The sequence below is a fragment of the Gastrolobium bilobum genome, unplaced genomic scaffold (assembly GCF_033153095.1).
Source record: "Gastrolobium bilobum isolate Gb01-03AN ecotype WA unplaced genomic scaffold, APGP_CSIRO_Gbil_v1 utg10243, whole genome shotgun sequence".
NCBI classification, from domain to species: domain Eukaryota; kingdom Viridiplantae; phylum Streptophyta; class Magnoliopsida; order Fabales; family Fabaceae; genus Gastrolobium; species Gastrolobium bilobum.
Genome location: NW_026900118.1, coordinates 87546 through 107322, shown reverse-complemented (window position 1 = coordinate 107322; position 19777 = coordinate 87546). Strand labels below are relative to the sequence as shown.

Below are 19777 nucleotides of genomic sequence, written 5' to 3'. Positions count from 1 at the left end.
TTTAGAAAATAGTTAATGTCATGGGCCCTTTTGCTACAAATGATCGACCACTGTTCAAAATTGCAGAACTGATTCATATAAACGTTGTGTATAAATTAATTTATTTAAAATCTTGATTAAACATTATCTTTGTTGTATGGCAAAAAAAATTAAAATATTATAATTTAAATAAATAATTACGAATATATAATTTTTTTCATATTATTTACAAAAATATTGTAAGATTTCACGTCCTAATTGGACGTGACCACTGACCAATCATGCCTAATTCATGAGTTTCACGGGCTTCACTTCCCATTTTGGCATGACCACTCACGCTCAAGACAAGTGTGAGCTAGTTAGCCTATATATACTTTTTTTTTCATTTCACTCCCTATCTTTAACTTCTCTCCAGGTGCTCTAGCTCTATCTTTTTCAGAAAATTGCGCAGCGAAGCTCTATCCATAAAGTAAGTTTTAATATCTACTTTCTATATGTTTCAACTATAGCAATATATATGTTATACTAGTGACCTATTAAATTTTTTGTGACTTAGGAATTTTTTAGTGAATTAGGAATATGTTAGCGACCTAGGAATTTATTAGTGACTTAGGAATTAATTTGGTAGTTGCCTATAAATTTTTTTATGACTTGGGAGATTCATAGTGACTTAGGTTATGATTAGTGACCTAGAACACTTATTTGGAATTATTATATATGCATAAGTTAGTAAAAACATTATTTGTAATTTAATTAATTTAAAATCTTATATTAGGCATGTACATTATTTATATTTTAATTTCTTTTAAATGTTGTATTAGACATATAAATTATATATAATTGAATTTATTTTTCTTGTATTATACATGTATATAATATGAAAATAAATTCATTAAAATAATCAATTTGTTATTTTTTATAGTATATTAGTATGGTTGATTCGTCATCATCGGAGTCTCCTCGGTCATCTGATAATGAGGCCGAGCCTATCGATCCCAGCATGTATTTCATACCTGGACCATACATGTGGGAGGTACTCCGAAGGAGGACGCAGAGCGCACACGTTTAACAGTGCATGTGGAATGACAAGCATGTCCGTTCGCTAAAACACGACACGGTAAAATGCAAGGGGCCCCAGCTCCCAATGATATTCCGGACGTGGTCGCTAATTACCTCACATAGGCCGAATTTATACATGTCGCACGCATGCGACATATTTAGGTATGCATTTTAGGGTTTATGGTATTGTATAGTGCTCGAATATAGTCATTGTAAATAAGTGAGTTGATGTGATAATTGTCTTATGTATTTCAGATTGTTATTGTCCTTATCAGTGCTTTGATTGAAAGGTGGAGACCAAAGACACATACATTACACATGACACAGAGCGAGATAATATCACCTTGCAGGATATGGCGGCTATATGGGGATTCCCTACTGACTGCTAAGTCATTACCGGGTCTAAATCAGAGGATTGGTTGGCCGTGTGTGAGGCATTTTTTGTGCTAGCCATTTGACCAGTGAGCTCCATGGTGGCGGCGATATACAGATTTCATACTTTGATCGGTTGTATGCTTATTAGGGTCTGGTTGTTGGGGATCATGAGCATGAGATATTTTCACGAGGGCGCACATTGCGCGTATGTGTGGGTGTTGGCTCCTATGCGACAGATTAGGAGGTAGCAATTTTGGATGTCGATTATTTTCATTGCTCGGGAATGGTGTTTGAGGAGATTGGGCGATATAGCTGGGGGTCTACGGTTCTTGCGCATTTGTTTAGACAGTTGTGAGAGTGTACAGACCCAAGAAGATTAAACATGGGTGGGTGCCACATTCTTGATACTCTCTTATGAGGTTTCGCCTGATTGCCATTTGCACCTCTTTTTTGGTTGTAAATTCCTACTTCACAAACAACTTATCACCCAATTGCCAAGAACCCTGTACCGATCCCAACCTCGAAACCGAACCCTTGGCACATGATTCTTGTTCGCTTCGATGAATCCAATCAATGTATATGTAATGTGGAATTCCATCCCAAAATGAAGTAACGACAACATTACTTGCTTTTACGAATTAATACTAGCAAAAAAGAAAAGAATTTACACAAACAAAATCATTTACGAATTTTTTACTAATATACATTCACAATGTTGGGGTAATTGAGTCGAGCCAATGTCATTATGTTGCGCGACTTGAGACTCCCCCGATCATTATATTCTTGGATTTGAGATACGGGTATATCACGATCTTTATCATTGTCTGAAACACTAGCATCCTCGGCTAGAAGACGTTCTACCATTGTGATATTTTCATCATCGTCATCATCATAGTCGTCATCCATAACCCAGGTAGGGTCATTTTCATATTTCTCATAAATGTTAAAACCTAGAGCAGCAGATGATGATGCATTATATGGAGAATGGAAATCAGTTGACCTCATACAACTCCAAGAAATCTTTCCTTGACTGGTTGAAGAGTTCTTCCATTTGCAAACGAATGTATTGTTCAAATTGCCATTGCCATAATCTTGTCCTGACCTGAGTGTTGATTAGTTACCTTGGAGAGCTAACTTTTGACGATTTATTTGATACAATTCGTCAATTGTTGAGTAAGTTTGATACATGTTGGCCTTTTTTCACATTTATGAGAAAGTTTGATACGATTTATTTGATACAGTTCGTCAATTGTTGAGTAAGTTTCATACATCATCGTCATTTGCAAATCAATTATCTACATCTACATCATTCACCACTTGCAAACGAATGTATTGTTTAAATTGCCATTGCCATAATCTTGTCCTGACCTGAGTGTTGATTAGTTACCTTGGAGAGCTAACTTTTGACGATTTATTTGACACAGTTCGTCAATTGTTGAGTAAGTTTGATACATGTTGGCCTTTTTTCACATTCAAAAATTACACCACATCGGCCTTCTATTTTCCTACCAATATAATATAAAACAACACGAACAGAATCAGAATGTAAACTCATTTTTAGATATATAAACAAACAAAATAAGATAGTATGAATAAGCTAGTAAGATTGTATATAAGAGTAAAGAGTTATGATGGAGAAGAGTTGTGAAGAGTGTGGAGGAAAGAAGGGTTTAAATAGAAGACAACTGATCCAATCGCGCCCAAAGTGGATATAATACTCGGCCGACTCACACCGGAATTGGGCGTGAGTGGTCACGCCTAAATAGGGCATGACCTACGTGGCACTCACGCCTGAGTGGGGCGTGAGGACGTGATTAGTCACACCCAATTAGGATGTGACATTCTGCAATATATCCATAAGTAATATGAAAATAGCTATATATTCATAATTCTTTATTTAAATTACAATATTTTAATTTTTTTTCTTGTTGTATAGATAAGTTCAGCACAATTAATGTGATGTAAACAAAAACTTTCATTTTGTCCTAACACTAACACAAGAAGAATATATATGTTTTATAATTTTTAATATTTTATTAAATACCTTTGCTGCTAACAATTAAAAACTGACATGTTTTCTCATATATTTCCATCTTAGATCTAAACATGTACCAATATACCGTGGACATATATCACTTTTTATGTAGCGTAGGACTGTGAGTAAGAATTGTCTTACATTCCATGGTATTAAAAAATGTAAACATGTATCATATATCAAATCAAAAAGAATTCTCTCATGTTATATTTAATATGACTATGTCAATATGTCAAAAATAAAAAATATGATCATATTATGTGAGAAGATTTTAATTATAATTGAATAAATTAATAGTGATGACTTTGTAATATTTTTTCGCAATTTTTGTTGTATCTCTTCTTTTATTATTATCAATCTATTTTTGTATAGTTAGAATTCTCTCATAAAACATAATTATATTAAATAATACATAAAATGATTCATTCCCAAAATAAGTGGCGGACCTAGAAAATTTTATTTATATTTGCACACTTAATGGTCGGAAATTGGTGGCAGCGCCCTCGAAAAATATATTTTTAATTTTTTTTAAATGCATTAAAAAACAAAATAATATAAACAAGGAATCAACCATTCATCTTGTCCTTCGCCTTCGTGGTGGCTTTTAAGCTTTGTTCCTTTGTTTTGTTGGTAATAGGTGGTCTGTAGCTAATATTGTTGCAATCGTCTGTAACTAATATTTTTTATCCATCTTTTGCATTTGATCCTCTTTTTTTGGTTGCGAAAATACATTTAAGAAAAGAATGTTATTTTGTTGGGGAATGGAATTTTTCTAACTTATTGTTTACGGATGTGTCTGTTTAAGTATTGGTGATATTAATATAATTATATTTTGAGAGGTAAGCAGAGGCATGTAAAGTACTTGAGTAATGTGTGTTGTGATCTACGTCATTTGTTCTAGGGATGTGCATGGGTCGAACCGAACTGAATTTTTTGAAAAATTGAATTGAATTGGTTTAAATGGTTCGGTTCGGTTCGAAAATGATTCGGTTTGGTTCAAAACTGATTCGGTTGGGAAGTGGTTCGGTTCGGTTGGAAACGGTTCGGTTTGGTTCGGAACCAGTTCGGGTCGACCTTATTTTGAAAAGAAAAATATTTAAAAATTTAAAAAATAAAGTCATAAAAATCAATTTGATTTGGTTTGAAAAAGGTTTGGTTCAAAACGGTTTGGTTCTTAAACTGGTTCTATAAGCCGGTTCGGTTCATGAACTGGTTCTTTAAAAATCGGTTCGGTTCAAGAATTGGATTTTTAAAAACCGATTATTTTAAGGGTGGTTCGATTCGGTTAATGGTTTGGTTTAATTTTTTAGTTATTTTGTACGCCCCTAATTTGTTCCATTTGATAAGACTATTCTCTATCATTTTATACACTTGCATGACAAGAGCGTTCTCAATGTAGTTTTTTTTTGTTGGTAAACCTCAATGTAGTTTTTTTAATAAAGACCAATCTACACTTGCTCATATTAATATTAATCATAAGAGTTTATGATTTCAACTGCAGCTCATATTAATATCGAAAAAATGTTTATCCTTTTAAATGACATAATTTATATCCTTTCACTCTTATAAAGAGGTGGAATCCACGCCTTTATTTTTTTTGTCAAGTCTCTCTCTCCTTTTGTTTATTTCTTTCTCTCTCTAAAAATGACACAACTTTACCTCTTTTAAAATGACACACATTTTTCCCTATTAATATTAATCATAAGAGTTTATGATTGCAATTGCATACACTTGCATATAACTAGATGCTCGGAAGAGTATTTCAACTTAAGAAGACAATATGCACAATTGGACTTGAGGGTGGAGACGCTAGGGGTGTCAATATAGGTTTTGACACGCGGGTCGACCCGCGACACGACACGAAAATTCGTGTTCGGGTTGACCCGCAAAAAAATTCGTGTCGTGTCGGGAAAAAATGACACGTAAAAAATTCGTGTCGTGTTCGTGTTGATGTATTCGTGTTCGTGTCAACCCGTATTTTTTTAAAATTATTTTATTTTTAAATTTTTATTATTATTTTTTAAATTTTTTTTAATTTCGATCCATTTTTTTTTAATTTTTTTGTCAATTACCGTTTTGACCCTTATTTTGTGTGTTATTAGTGTCGTGTCGTGTCAACCCGCAAAAAATTCGTGTCGTGTCAGTGTTGAAGATTTTGACACGAATAAAAATTTGTGTCGTGTTAGTGTTGATGTATTCGTGTCGTGTCGAATTCGTGTCGTGTCAACCCGTTTTGACACCCCTAGGAGACGCATTCAAAATAAATGACACCAATTCTAAAAAGAATATATATTTTCTTATGTTCTAGGACAGGACAGAAGATAAGTTTTCTACAAACATAATGTCATGTGAGACTCGTTGTTTTAATAAAAGGAAGAAAAAGAAAAAGCCCAACATATTTTTCTATGGGTTAGCAGGAAATTATTTTTATTTTCTTGTAATATAACAGTTGTATTTCTCTATATTTAAACTCCGATATAACTATTTTAATAGCGAGATTTACTTTTGTCATGCAGCTGGACGGAAACAAATGTTTTTGGGAATATAAATTTTATGGGACTCACAATTTTTTAAATAAAAAAAAAAAAAAAAGACAAGCTCCATAAATAAAGTGTGTGCAGGAAACTAATTTCTTTGTCACGTAACATAAAACACTTACATTACCCTTTAATAGCTTTGCACAATTACGTATTCAAACGGTGATCATTTTGACCTGTTCTTTTATTTCCCATCCAAATTAACACGTGAAGTCTTCGGATTTTCACTTCTTTTAAATTTCACTGTGAATTTAGAGGCTTACGAATGGAGAGCTATTTAGTATTAACTTTTATTTTATTTTTCAGAATTTATTCTTTTATGGATTTAAATTATGGAGGCTAAAACTAATTTCTAAGTATTAATCAATTGACGTTCTTCTTCTTTTCTTTTTCTTTTTTAAACAACGTGTCACTTTTTTGTAATAAAAAATAAAAGGGGTTGTTCTTGTGTGGGGTCCTATAAACTTCCATGTTTTTGTAGCCAAATCAAAATTAGTATGTAATCACAAGTTAAAAAATACGTGAAAACAGCTCGTGCTTTCAATTGAAAAAAAAAAAGAAATAAAAAAAAAGGTGAAAATGAAAGCTCCAATTGTGTTTTGTTGGGTTTTGGTTTGAAAGTGCATTTAGCACACCCATCGGTGGACCTGTTTTGGTGTAAGTGTATGCAAGTGTAACCACAAATTTTTGGAAGAAAATACAGACAGTTTATTTTGAGTCCTTAACAAAAATTAAAGTTACAGGATCCAATGTACTCTCTTAGGAAATTAAATTGACTCTCAGTCCCTCTGAATTCCAAAATAAACTCGATTAGTCGAAATCGTGTTTCCTCTGAAATTCAAAGAAAACCTACATTAATCTCTCAAAAAGGCTAACATGGGTCATTTTGAAATTCAGAGGAATCACGAATCAACTTTTTTTCTAAGGAATTATATTGAGTCCCGTGATTTTTGTTGAGGACCTAAAAGGTACTTTATTTTTGTAGTAAGTTCAAGTTTTCTTTTCTTTTTTTATTTATATTCTTTTATTTTTTAATACATTTAAAACTTTCTTTAAAAAAAATTTCTTGGGGGCATTGCCACCGAACTCCATCTTTAAATGTACAGACATAAATAAAATTGTTTGAGTTCGTCACTAAGTGCACAACTTGATTAGGGGGAGAATATGTAGTTAAAATCTCGATTTAAATATATGCTTTTGTAATTTAATCAAAATTCTAAACATTTTTATATTTTTATGTTTATTTATGTTAGGATTTTATAATTTTTTATCTTCTTTAAATTTTAAATAAAATTTCGATTTTAATTATTATCACGGGAGACGGTCTCAACGTGGTTATATTTGAACATGTCGGTCCACGTTTTCGTGAAAATAAACACGCGTTTTAGGATACAGTCTCAACCGCGCGCACGTGATTCCGATAGTACAGTGGTACTCCAGCTAAGCAAACAGAAGTACAAGTTTTTTGAATCCAATCCCATTGGCGCCCACTGACTCACTGAGCGCCGCGTCTGTTGTTTTGTTTATTTTCGAGAGAGGGAAACGTGGTTGAAACTTCAAACTTGAAACTTGCAAAGCCAAAACCAGCAGCGCTACTGGATTTTTACCCACTTTCCATTATTCTGACCATTTTATACCCACTTCCCCTCACCGTCATGGCATTCAGTAATCTTACGTTATCCGCTACAGTATCCACCAACGTAATCTCAAAGAGACATGATTAATTTTATTTTTTTAAGATCGTTTTTGACGGCGCTTGATCAACCTAGGAAAAACTTCTTTAATAAAAATTACGAAACAAATTATTAATATCATATTGACCGAATCCTAACATTCACACTAATTTGATTTTGCAACAATGCTTGGTGGCTTGCAAGTTGCAACGCCGCAACCCCTACGCAGCCATGATTGCCATATTCATGCATTTTTTACTTTTTTTGTCATCCGCGAATTAGGGACAGAGACGACATACCATATTCAACGAGGCGAATGAATATAATAATACTAATTAAATAAAATTCAACAAATTTTTCCAAAAAATAAAAAAATAAAAAACTGCAGTCGGTATTCCTAGACGGTTAATTTGATCTGGTAAAATCACATCATTTTTCTTGTATCAGGACAAAAAATATTTCTAATTCCAATATTAAAGCATACGCCGTAATCCCCCACGCAGCCATTCTTGCTCTAGTGAAATGAAATATTATACTAATACTAAATAAATAAAATTCAACAAATAAATAAATAAATTCATACACGGTTAATTTCATCAACTAAAGTTACAGTTCAAAATACCATCAAAAGAAAAATTACAATTCAATAAAAGTAGACCATGACCCTAAATTCTAAAAACAAACAAACAAATAAAAGGGAGTCGAAACTCATGGCACCAATTCTACCCACCCAAACAACTACCCAATTTACATTTCCATTAACATCCCAGGTAAAAATAAAATGCAAAAAATGCAGAGATCTAGCCATGAGAATTGGGAGAAGCTTTCACAGGACTGTTGAAGAAGACACGAACTCATTCATCGAAGCTCCAGAGTTCACCAACCACGCTTTCCTGAACATTATTCGACGCCATCGATTGCCCATCATAGTACGGAATCTGATAAAACTTCATATAGTTCTCGTATGCCATTAGCTCATCAGATAGCTCCTGCACTTCATTCTTTTCCGCTTGGGCTTCAATCACCTGTTCTTCTTTCTCATTCATCTTCACCCCACCACTAAAATAACCGCTCGCATTCTGATTGGAGCCCATGAACTCAGTTGTCGAGTAAGCACCCTCTGACCCTGACCCAGAAATTTCATCACCAGAAACAATAACTGGATCAGTGCTGATACCACCCAAAAGGGGAGGGGGAGGAATTGCCCCAGCTTGGTTCAGATCATAACCAAACTCCAAGTTTAGATTTTTAGAGGCATTATTCAGATCGCAACAGTATTGTTGTTGAAACAGGGGAGGGTTTTGCAATCGTAGTGGAGGGGGTGGATTATGATTACTATGACGAACCTGAATTGAATACTCGTCGTCTTCGTTTGGAAAATTCACCTTGGCTTTCTTGCCGCGGATTTTTCGAGCCTCTCGATCATAGGCCCTTGCAGCTTCTTCCGCAGTATTGAAGGTACCCAACCAAACACGAACCCCTTTCCTGGGATCGCGAATCTCCGCCGCCCATTTGCCCCACGGACGCTGTCGAATCCCTCTGTAGAGGTTTTTCCTCTGCCTTTTCACCGGCTTCTCAACTTGCTCGCTAACTGTTCGTAGAAAGTCCCCATTCAGAAAAATAAAAAAATAAATAAAAAACAAAAGGAAAAAAGGAGTAAGAAAAGAACACTGACCAGTAGAAGGTTGGGATCTTTTGGGGGTGGGTGATTGTTGATGACCCATCTGAGAATAATCGAAGTCCGAGTCATTCTGCTTACCACCGAATGAGTTAGGCCAGAGCTCGGAGGCCGTGAGGCGGCGACCTCCACGGCGAGGGATGAAGTCAGCGATGATAGCACCGCCACACATGTCGCTTAATTCAGGTGATGATGATTACTATAAGCGCAGCTTGAGTAATGGGTTTGGGAGTAGGATATAAAATGACTGGAGTTGAGGTAGGTGCTGAATCACTATGAGAGAATTTTTATGACAAGTTTTCGAGGAAGATTTTTTTTGTTTCCGGAGTGTTTGAAACTGACAGGACGTGAATAAACTTGGAAGGGTAGAGGGGCTTTTGTAGTTGGAAAAAATGGGATGGAGAGTGCGTGACAGATGCATCCGGAACCTTCCTAGAGAAAGACTTACGCACACACTGACAATTATTTTTTGCTTTTACTTTTTGCTTTTGCTTACCAAATTCTGACTTACGTGGCTGGCAAGCAGCTCTCTCTAGAGTCTATACTCTATAGACTACAGGGTCTGACGGCGTAGTTTTTTCATTGTGAAATCCGACCTGGACCGGATTGACCTGAAATTCGATGATCCAATTTAAGTATTGTATCTATAAATCAATATTATTTCATTTTGTAAAAATAAAAGAGGAGGGATATTTTTATTATTAAATTTTTTTACAATCAACTCATTACCTATCTAATCATCAATGGATCAATATTTTCTCTTTTTTTAAAAACTTTTTAGCATTTTTTTTCTTTGATTCAATGGTGATTAGATAAGTAGTAAGTTAGTAATAGAAAATTTTGGTACTAAGAATATCTTCCCTTAAAATAAAAATGTAGAACACTTTTTAATTTTATTTGCTAGTAGTATATTCTTTTAGAATGATCTCAAACTTCAATTTTCAATACTAAAGCAATTTGTAAAATAATAAATTAAGAGAATGCGACATTTGTCATATTAATATGGATAAATTTGAAAATGAATTCACAACATCTGGCCTTTTGAAAGTCATTGAGAGATATGCTTGTGGGAATTCTGAATTACAATTTAAATTAACATAATAATAATATGTTTTTCATTTATTTGTTCATTATGAACTTGTAAAAAGTATTTTTGATAAATTTTTAAACTTATTTAATAAATTTTGTTTAACTTATTTTAAATACGGAGAATATAATAAAATTTATATATTCATTTATTTATTTATATATATATATTTATATATTTTAAATCAACCGGTCGAATCAGTAATTCATCAATATAACCAATGATGCAGTACCCTAATAAAGTTGATACCCGATTAGATTTAATAACGCTGATTTTTTCGGACCACTCGGGACCTAGTAAAACTGTACAAGCCGCAAATTCAATAGATTAAGATAAAATATTTACCGCATTCAAAATGTTTCTTTAAAAAAATACAAATTACAATAAGAAATCAAAATTTTTAAAATATTTTTTTTTTCTATTCTAAACCCTGGTTTCATCAAATAATTTTATCTCGAAAAACGTTAATCCCTTACATTTATTTTTATAACTGAGAGTCTATTGAAAATAAATATATAAATAATTTTAAAAAATATAAAATAAAATAAAATAAATTTAAAAATAACATTTTTACTTATAAATTTAAAAATAAATTTACTTTACGCTTTTTAACCTTATTTACCCCACTCATCATCATTTTATGGGCCTGAATATTATTGTTTTTAATTTTTAAATTAAAGTTGGGAGTAAAATTACAAAATGAATACATATAACGTATGTGTGACCCTTCATAAAGTTTTTTTTTTTTTTTTTTGTATACAACCCTTCATAAAGTTTTTATATGTAAATAAAGAAGTAAATTCTTGCTTTCTTTATAAAAATGAAATTTAAAATCAGCAACTGAATCCCTGATGTCCAAAATAATCTATATATTTATAAAATGTTAATTTCTTATACATTAGTTTAGAATGAAAATTAAAAGCTTTCGAGGAATAAAAGAAATTTATTAGAGAAAATTATTTCCTGGACTTGTATATTTGAGATAGAACTTACTCAATATAGCCTTTTTACATAACAACTTAGTTAGGCAATAGAACTTACTCAATGTAGTTTTTTTACATAACAACTTAGTTAGGCAATAGAACTTACTCGATATAGCATAAACGAATGGGTGAAAAAAATTAAAAGAGAAGATGCAATTCAAACACTCTTCGATCAATTCAAGGAAATATTCACCCATATTTTCAATTGTCTAGATGGCCTAGTTGCAAGCCCAAATCGTCAAAAGGAAGATAATTCGTCAAATAATTTTATCCATGCCCCACCTCATTCCCATTTTGTATCTAGGCCAAATATGTATGCTTCAAAAGTGGAGAGGGTTTTTCTTTTTGACAATTCCACGCGAAGGTTATGGAGTTATCCATCAAATTAGGCATTGATCATTTTGACAACACCTCCCCCCATGCTATCATTACTATTGAAATTTTGAATATGGTCTATAGAGTAACAAGAGATGAAAGGAACATGGAATGAATTTGTATATTGAATTAATACAGGAAAGTACAATATATAGAAATCTTAACGGGATTGGACCAAAGACCCATTGATCATAGTAATAGTAAGAAATGAACCATTGGTACAATAATGACTTATTACCAGAAACTGTAACTGAGATATCCCAGCAAAATAATTATCAATTGGAGCAATAGAGACAGTAGTATCAGATGCTTACTTCTCATACCACCAAGTTACAAATTCATTAAGAAGAGCTGTAGGAGGTTGTGTTGCAGAAGGTAACCTTGGATCAGGAGTATTAGACAGAGTCTGAGCAACACGAGCACTCCGAGGAGGCTGAGGTGGCTTGCCATGGAGCTTCCCACAATGGTCAATAGTATGATTGGTCTGATGACAATAAGTACAGAGTTAGCCACCAAATTAGGCACTGATTATTTTGACAACACCTACCCCCTTCATGCTATTATTACTATTGAAATTTTGAATATGGTCAAAGGTATGAATCAAACAAGGCAGTATCTCAATCAAATAATTTCCTTTAACCAAGATCCCGAAATTTTGGTTTAGTTATAAGATATCCAATGAGAATTTTTTTGAGAAGACGAAAAAGAAAATGTCATCTATAAAGGATATTTTCCAATCAATTATAATGAAGGGGCAATATATCGATATGAGATAATTCAATTAGTTGATTTTAATCTTGAGATCAAGAATAACTTTTAAAAGGAAAGGACATGTTAGTGGACAAATTAAGGATAATTTTATTAAGAGATAAGTATTATAATAATTTACAGATATCACTACTCTATTTGTTACCAATGAACACCCCCCGGTTGCACTTGGGCGCTAGGCCTCATTTTGGATAAAGTACCACCTAATTATTGGTGATCTTCTATGATACATCGACACTTTAAAAAACCTGACATTTCGTGTCTGACACTTTCTGACACACTCCGACACTCCAACACGCGTTGCAGGTACTCAAAAAAAGAATCAAAGGTTGCGTCGCATTGCATTTTTAGTTTCAACTATTAGATTTATTGTATTATGATTACCATTTTATTGAGTTTAATATAACTATTTAGAATATCTTATGTTTCTTTATAAAATTGATAGGTATTATAAGCATAGCTTCATTTTTTTTGTTAAATTACTAAATATTAAATATAATATATACTACACAAATTAAGAATATTATTTAATATCAAAACGTGTCCTAATGTGTCGAACTCTAGTAATTTTTAAAATTAACATGTCAGAGTGTCGTATCCCATATCAATATTGGTGCAATATAGGTGGTCGAATGTCACTTACCCCCCTCCCACCTCTTACGTACTAATAATGAGGATAAAGTTTTCCAACGTGCTTAAATTATTACAAAACTATCCCTTCAGTTACAAGGTTATACAAATTATAATCGAGCTCAAACATGTTGGACATATCCTAGGATTGATGGACAACAAAATATTCATCCACCTGTCTAACTTTTTTGTTTTTTTTTTTTAAGTCAAACCACAATGAAGTATTAATGGACATATCCTAGGATTGAATAAAGGGAGGAACGGTTCAATGAAGTCACCAGCAGTAGATGTCTAGATGAAGAAAAACAAGCACATCGCATGTTCAACTCGTGGGCAAAACCCACATGTTGGTAGTCCGACAATAAAGAAGACATCAAATTGCCTTTTGACTCTCATCAAATTATTCTTTTACAGAATTTTGCATGCCTGGAGTCGCAACATTACTCTATGAATTTACATTCTATCGTGTCATTATAAAAACTTAATTATAATTAAATAACAAATTATTATTATCATTATACTAATCCAAGTTGTTGCACTTACATATAGAGTGACAAGTTTTAACAATTTATTTTTAAATTGGTGACACTATATGATGTACTAAGTGTGTAAAAGGCTTCGCAGTCATAGATCAAAGTTAATTGTTACAAAATAATGGAATAATCTCGATCTATTTATAGTGTAAATAGTTTTACATCATAAATGAAACAAATGCACACAAATGTTTAAAAAAGAAAAGAAAAAGAAAAACATTCTGTGCAAGTGAATCTAAGTTATGACAATGATGCGCAATACTATCTTGTTTACTGATGGTGTTAAAAGCTATTGAAATCCTATAATTAAAGCCAAAAAATTTAATTATTAGAACAATAATATACATTTTATTTGTTTATAAAGTTATTACAATGACTACCAGATTTGTTATTCGGTGATCATCCACTTAATAATAATTGCGTGTTCTTCCTCTCTTAGCTTGATTCATATCTCAAATGGCAATGCATGCAGGGAATCAAATTCATCCGTCCTAGTTTTCAATACAGCTCCATCCCTGGTCAATTAATTCAATTTTTACGAGTTAATATGATATAACCCTGAAGTTAAATCTCATCCACATAAATTTAACATTTAAACTGTCAAAATAGGTTGATGGGTCATGATAGATAATCAGCTGAAAATGCTTAATTGGACTCATAGCACAACAATCCATTTCTATTGAAACTTTTGGCCCGATTTCTCACAGTCCATGGGCCAAAGTCAGTTGGGGATGGGCTATCCTTTGAGCCGACCTTGTTTCTTTCACTTTAAAAAGTCGAAAAAGAAGGGATGCTAACATTGAGTGATTAAGTGGATGACATGTTTAACCAGTTACTTATTTTAAAATTTAATTAATAAAAAAAGATAATTAATTTTTTTATTTTTTTATATATTGCTTTTAAGGGGTTATGTATTCAGTCTATATTGTCCAAACTGTTACTAGTGTTGTGTCGGTAAGTTTTCAGTCACAAACAATATATTATCATGTTACACATAAAAGATAATATCCTATAATTAATTGTCATTTATTGTTAAATATTCTGCCAAGAGAGTAAATGAAGGCACGCAGGGTGTAAACTATTGAACATATATAGACTGTACGTCGTCAAATTATCACTGTAAATGAAAAGAGGAGTCAAATATTCAAGGTGGATTATCGATTTGTTTGGATGATTTTTTTTTTTTCAAAAGCTATTTTTTTTTTAAGAATTTTTTTTTTTATTTTAAATTTATTTAGATGTCTGCTTTTAAAAAAAGCATAAGTCACATAAAAAGTTAAAAACTTATTTTTTTTGAAAGCTAACAATTTTAGCTTCTAAAAAAAAAATTAAGTCAAAAGCCAATATTATTTTCAAAATCTAAATATTTATTTTAAAAATCTAAATAATTTTAACTTTTGTAAAAAATACTTTTGAAATAAACAATGCATAAAAACAAATTTTTTTTTAAATCCGTATGTAAAATCCGAACCGTGCTATTTTGTAAAGTGCATATTTTCTGGAAACAGTGACTAAAATGTCACTTTTTGGCAAAATTTATACTTAAATGCCACGCGAATAATACTTTTTACCAGAATGTCACGTGGGCGTAATTCGCTACGACTGGTAGCGAATTACGTTCGCCAATGATTTTATGACACGTGGCACATTTTCGCAAGAAAAAGCTGACATGTCATAATTCGTTATCAGTGATAGCGAATTTGGTCTGCAATATGATCACGTGTCACGAAATCATTGATCACGAAATTCGTTACCAATTATAATCAATTATAACACGTCTGATAATAAATACTATTTATATGATATTTAAATAAAATTTTAACAAAAAATGACAATTTGGTCACTGTTCCTATTTTCTGGGGTTAGACGTGTTCTCCATTAATTAGGTGACCCAGTCATATATCATAGTATTTAAACTTTTCTTGAATGGAAACACACTGAAAATAAAATCTGCTGCCCTGTACAGTATCTGAAGACGTGAAAATCACGTTCTAGTCTACACAGGACAGGCTCCCCTCGTTATTATTCATCATAAATTTTGTACTTTCTAAGTCCATAACGTGCAACCAATTTATCTTGCTCCAACCGTATATTACATTTTCTCCCCAAATTATATAATGCATGAGATCATAGGGCAATCATTAGACTCTATAAATAGCCAAGCTATCCGGTGCATTGGTACCTCACCCTCTCTACTTTGAAGCATTTCTTTAATAACCCTTTGCAAAAACATTATAAAGAAATTCATAAATGGCTTTCCTTCGATCAATATCCGCGACCTCTATGCTTCTTTTAGCATTGGTAGTCATTGCCTCCGCAACTGATTATGGGTATGGTCCAGCACCAAAGTTAGGAGATTCCAAACCCGAAACAGTTTATGGGGCGCCACACCCCACAAAACCAGACTATGAAGTGCCCAAACCAAAAGGAAAAGATGAACAGAAACAGCTTCCCACAATCATTGGTGTCCAAGGAGTTGTTTTATGTAAATCAGGCTCTAATTACTTCCCAATTCAAGGTACTTTTTCCATTGATCTAATAAGAAAGGGAAAAAGAAGAAGAAGCAGAACTCTGCCTATTTTATTTTGTTCAACATTTAACTAATAATAGGTTTATTTTCATTCCAAGAAATCGAAACTAATTAATTTATGTTAGTTTGTATTTTGAACATGGGAAATAATTTTCTTATGTCGTAGGAAAATACTTATCTTATGTTGTAGAAATGAGATTGCAAGTGAGACCCATAAGTAAGAGGAGAGAGAGAAAAAAATGAGACCCACCTAGCTTTTGTATATGTAGAAAATTTAGTTATCTCATATAAAAATAGATAAATATAACCCTTTGAACATATATATTTGTTATTAATTGTATTTGTCATGTGTGAGGGGTGCAGGAGCCGTGGCACGAGTTACATGTGGATGTGTGAATGAGCTTGGGTACGAGACAGGTCCTATCTCAGCATTGAGTCATATAACGGATAAGAAAGGTTATTTCTTTGCTACATTGTCACTTGCGGAGATTGGGTCTAAGTTGAAGCTTACTGAATGCAAAGCATACCTAGAGAGTTCTCCATTAGAGACATGTAAAGTTCCCACCGATGTGAACTACGGGATCAAGGGTGCTCGTCTTTCTTCTTATCGCCTCCTTGACAATAAGATCAATTTGTACACTGTGGGACCTTTCTTCTGCACCTCGCAACCTAAACCAGTTCCTAACGGTTATTGAAGCAGCTTCTATACGATGTCCATTGGTTTACCAAACAAATTGACATAAAATGGCTGCAAAGTTTAAGAATGATGTTTTCTTGTTTTTGTTTTCATTTAGTGTGCTTTTTCTAATGTTTCTCTTAATGTTGATTTTATAATTCGTTGGTTGGAGCAATTGATGGAGCCTCCTTCCCTGTAAGAGATTTATGTCAAAATTTAATACGTTGTTCTCATATTGATACCTAAAGAAAAATAAGGTTCATATATATATATGCCACCCCCCCCCCCCCCCCCCCCCCTTTTTTTTGTATACATATATGCCGTCCTTTATTCCTTCATGTGTGCTCACTCTCTCCTCCTTTTTTTCTTTTTATCTTTTTGGTTAACTAAGAACACTCGTTTCTAATTACTATTTTAGGCACCCTAGCTGGCTTTTCTTTAAAATTAATTAATGCTTCAATTGATTTTTAAATTTGGTAGAGATTTGTTTCCCCACTTTTGTTCTGTTGGGTTGGAAAACAACTCGCATCATTCTCTTCCATGATCTCGATCACTAAGAAGGAAAAACAAGGCATGTATATAAGGCATATTTCATCTTACAATATCAATATCAACAACATGTATATAAGGCTGTTCAAGGATAAACAGGCTTAATTAGGCTCAAAGGGTTAAAAAAAAATATCATAATGGTTAGCTTTATGACTAAGTAGCTAAAACAAGAAAAATGTTTTAATCATGTCAAAAGTGCATGTAATTAACCATCTCAAGGAGAAACAAAACAAGTTCAAGAGTATTCTAAATAGTGAAGTGCACACCACAAACAAAGGATTTTCTGTTTAGGCTCAAAATGTCACGGCTGTGGGTGTGCAATTCAGTTAACTATACTCTCTCGCAATTACTCATATTGCAATCCTAATATTTCTGATTACTCTTAGACTTACTCAATCAGTGCTCATTCACAAGATCAAAACAAAATATAAGTCATCACACTTAGGATTAATTCACTAACTAATTCCATATTAATTCTTCATTGGCATAATCTAACTCTTATCGGTAAATCAAACAAGGAGGAGAAAATTAAAAGAAAAATGGAAAAAAAGGTTCCTTGTTTATCTGAAAATTTTGCAACTCTACACACAACGGGAATCTAACTGCTACTGTATATGGTGGTGCTCCCCATTCTCAGATTTAAAATTTTGTTGTCCTCAGCAATCACTGCACATTTAAAAACATAGAGCATGTAATAATAATAAAAACAAGCAGTAGCATAAGGAATTCATCAAATATACATCATCATGGAGATCAAAAGTTAAAATTAAAATAAAACAAAAGGAACGAAAACAAAAATTAAATGCAGCAAAATAAAATAAAAGCATAAATCTGTTGGGTTGCCTCCCAACAAGCACTTGTGTGGCGAAAAATCGACAAGTGTACCAATCGTTCAAAGTAATAAAAGGGTAAGTAGAGTATCGTCTCCACGAGGATTGAGGCACCGAAATTATTTAAACTATTCCTCTCTTGTTGGATTAATAAAATTGGTATGAGAATAATTGTGGTTGTAAAAATTGAGAACAATTCAAAAACTTGTGAATAATTCAAAGATGCTTTTAAAACTTTGAGAATAACAGATCAAGATTGAGAAAATATTTAAAAGAATATTGCGGTAAAAGACGCCAACACCTTTATGATCCCGACCTTGCACTATGAATTAAGTTTTACATTTAATTTAACCATTGATCAAATAATTCACCATCTATTAATTGATTAGTTAAGCCCTAATTTCTTAGTGATCTTAACTTTATTAACCCTATTAGAATCCTAATCCCTTAGAAATTCCTTTTCAAGTTAAGCCTTTAAATCAGTGAATTTTTCACGTTTGCAATTCATGCAACCTATCCCTAGTGCGTACATGAATTGTTATTTTATCCTTTGTCAGGAACTAGAATCTCAATATTCCTATTGAAAACCCTAACCCTCGCAATCCTAATAGAGTGATCGGTTCTAAAAGAATCATAACATGAAGAACAAGATAAAATAAATACAATTGAAATAAATAAATATAAAAATTAACCAAACTACAAGGGGTTCACATTAAGGGTTGTGACCCTTACCACAATAATAAAAGACTAGCCAAACATGTTCATGTCTGACAATTTAATGTAAGAAAGAGAAATCATGAATAAAACAATAACAAGAGAATTTGGAGAAGAAGAAAGCTTGAATCTTAAATCCAAACGCTTGCTTCGATCTCTGCCTCCGTATTCTTCTCCGTGCAAAAAGTTGTTTTCTCTTAAGTTTTCTGACTCCCTTTTATAACCAATGACTCAATTAGGTCAAAATCTTTCAAAAGATTAGATTATTTTTTCCGTTTCTATCCTAATCTGCAAATTAGGAAGCTGCAATCACGATGACCGCGCAATCAGTGCCGGATCCGCTCGATTCGCGCGGGCGATAAGTTGAGATTCCTGTGCTTCGTGCGACTAGCGGGCCAATCAAGCTATTAGCGTGAGATTGCAGTGAGTCCTCCTTCTTCACTTGGCGCGACTAGCGTGGCCATTAACATAAAGTTGGCGCTAATGGCGTGAAATTGGCGCCATTAGCGTGAAGCATCAACGGACGTTTTTACTTTGGCGCGACTAGCATCAAAATCCATGCTATTGGCGTGGAGAAAAATGGCTCCTTAGGTTTTCTCGCTAATAGCGTAAAATTCACGCTATTAGCGTAAGAAGACAATGGATGAACATGATTTGCACCATTATCACATTTGCATCAAACTAACAGTCTTCGTGTTTTCCTCCTATAAAAACATTAAAACCAGAGTGAAAGTGTGCCTGAAGATAAATTATCAATAATTCACTA

General features: G+C 33.1%; 2 protein-coding genes across 2 annotated transcripts; one reads left to right on the top strand and one right to left on the bottom strand.

Moving 5' to 3' along the window:
• Window positions 1-8246: 8246 nt before the first annotated feature.
• On the bottom strand, window positions 8247-9668 carry LOC133295393 (ethylene-responsive transcription factor ERF071-like). The gene is made up of 2 exons (XM_061494221.1): window positions 9334-9668; window positions 8247-9249 (listed from the first exon to the last, which is right to left on the bottom strand). The coding sequence occupies exons 1-2, from the start codon at window positions 9506-9508 to the stop codon at window positions 8513-8515; spliced, it is 912 nt and encodes a 303-aa protein (XP_061350205.1). The 5' UTR covers window positions 9509-9668; the 3' UTR covers window positions 8247-8512.
• A 6294-nt stretch (window positions 9669-15962) lies between these two features.
• Window positions 15963-16937, top strand: LOC133295396 (protein SEED AND ROOT HAIR PROTECTIVE PROTEIN-like). Its single transcript, XM_061494225.1, has 2 exons — window positions 15963-16230; window positions 16606-16937. Exons 1-2 carry the CDS (start codon window positions 15963-15965, stop codon window positions 16935-16937), a joined length of 600 nt encoding a protein of 199 aa, XP_061350209.1.
• The last annotated feature ends 2840 nt before the right edge of the window (window positions 16938-19777 follow it).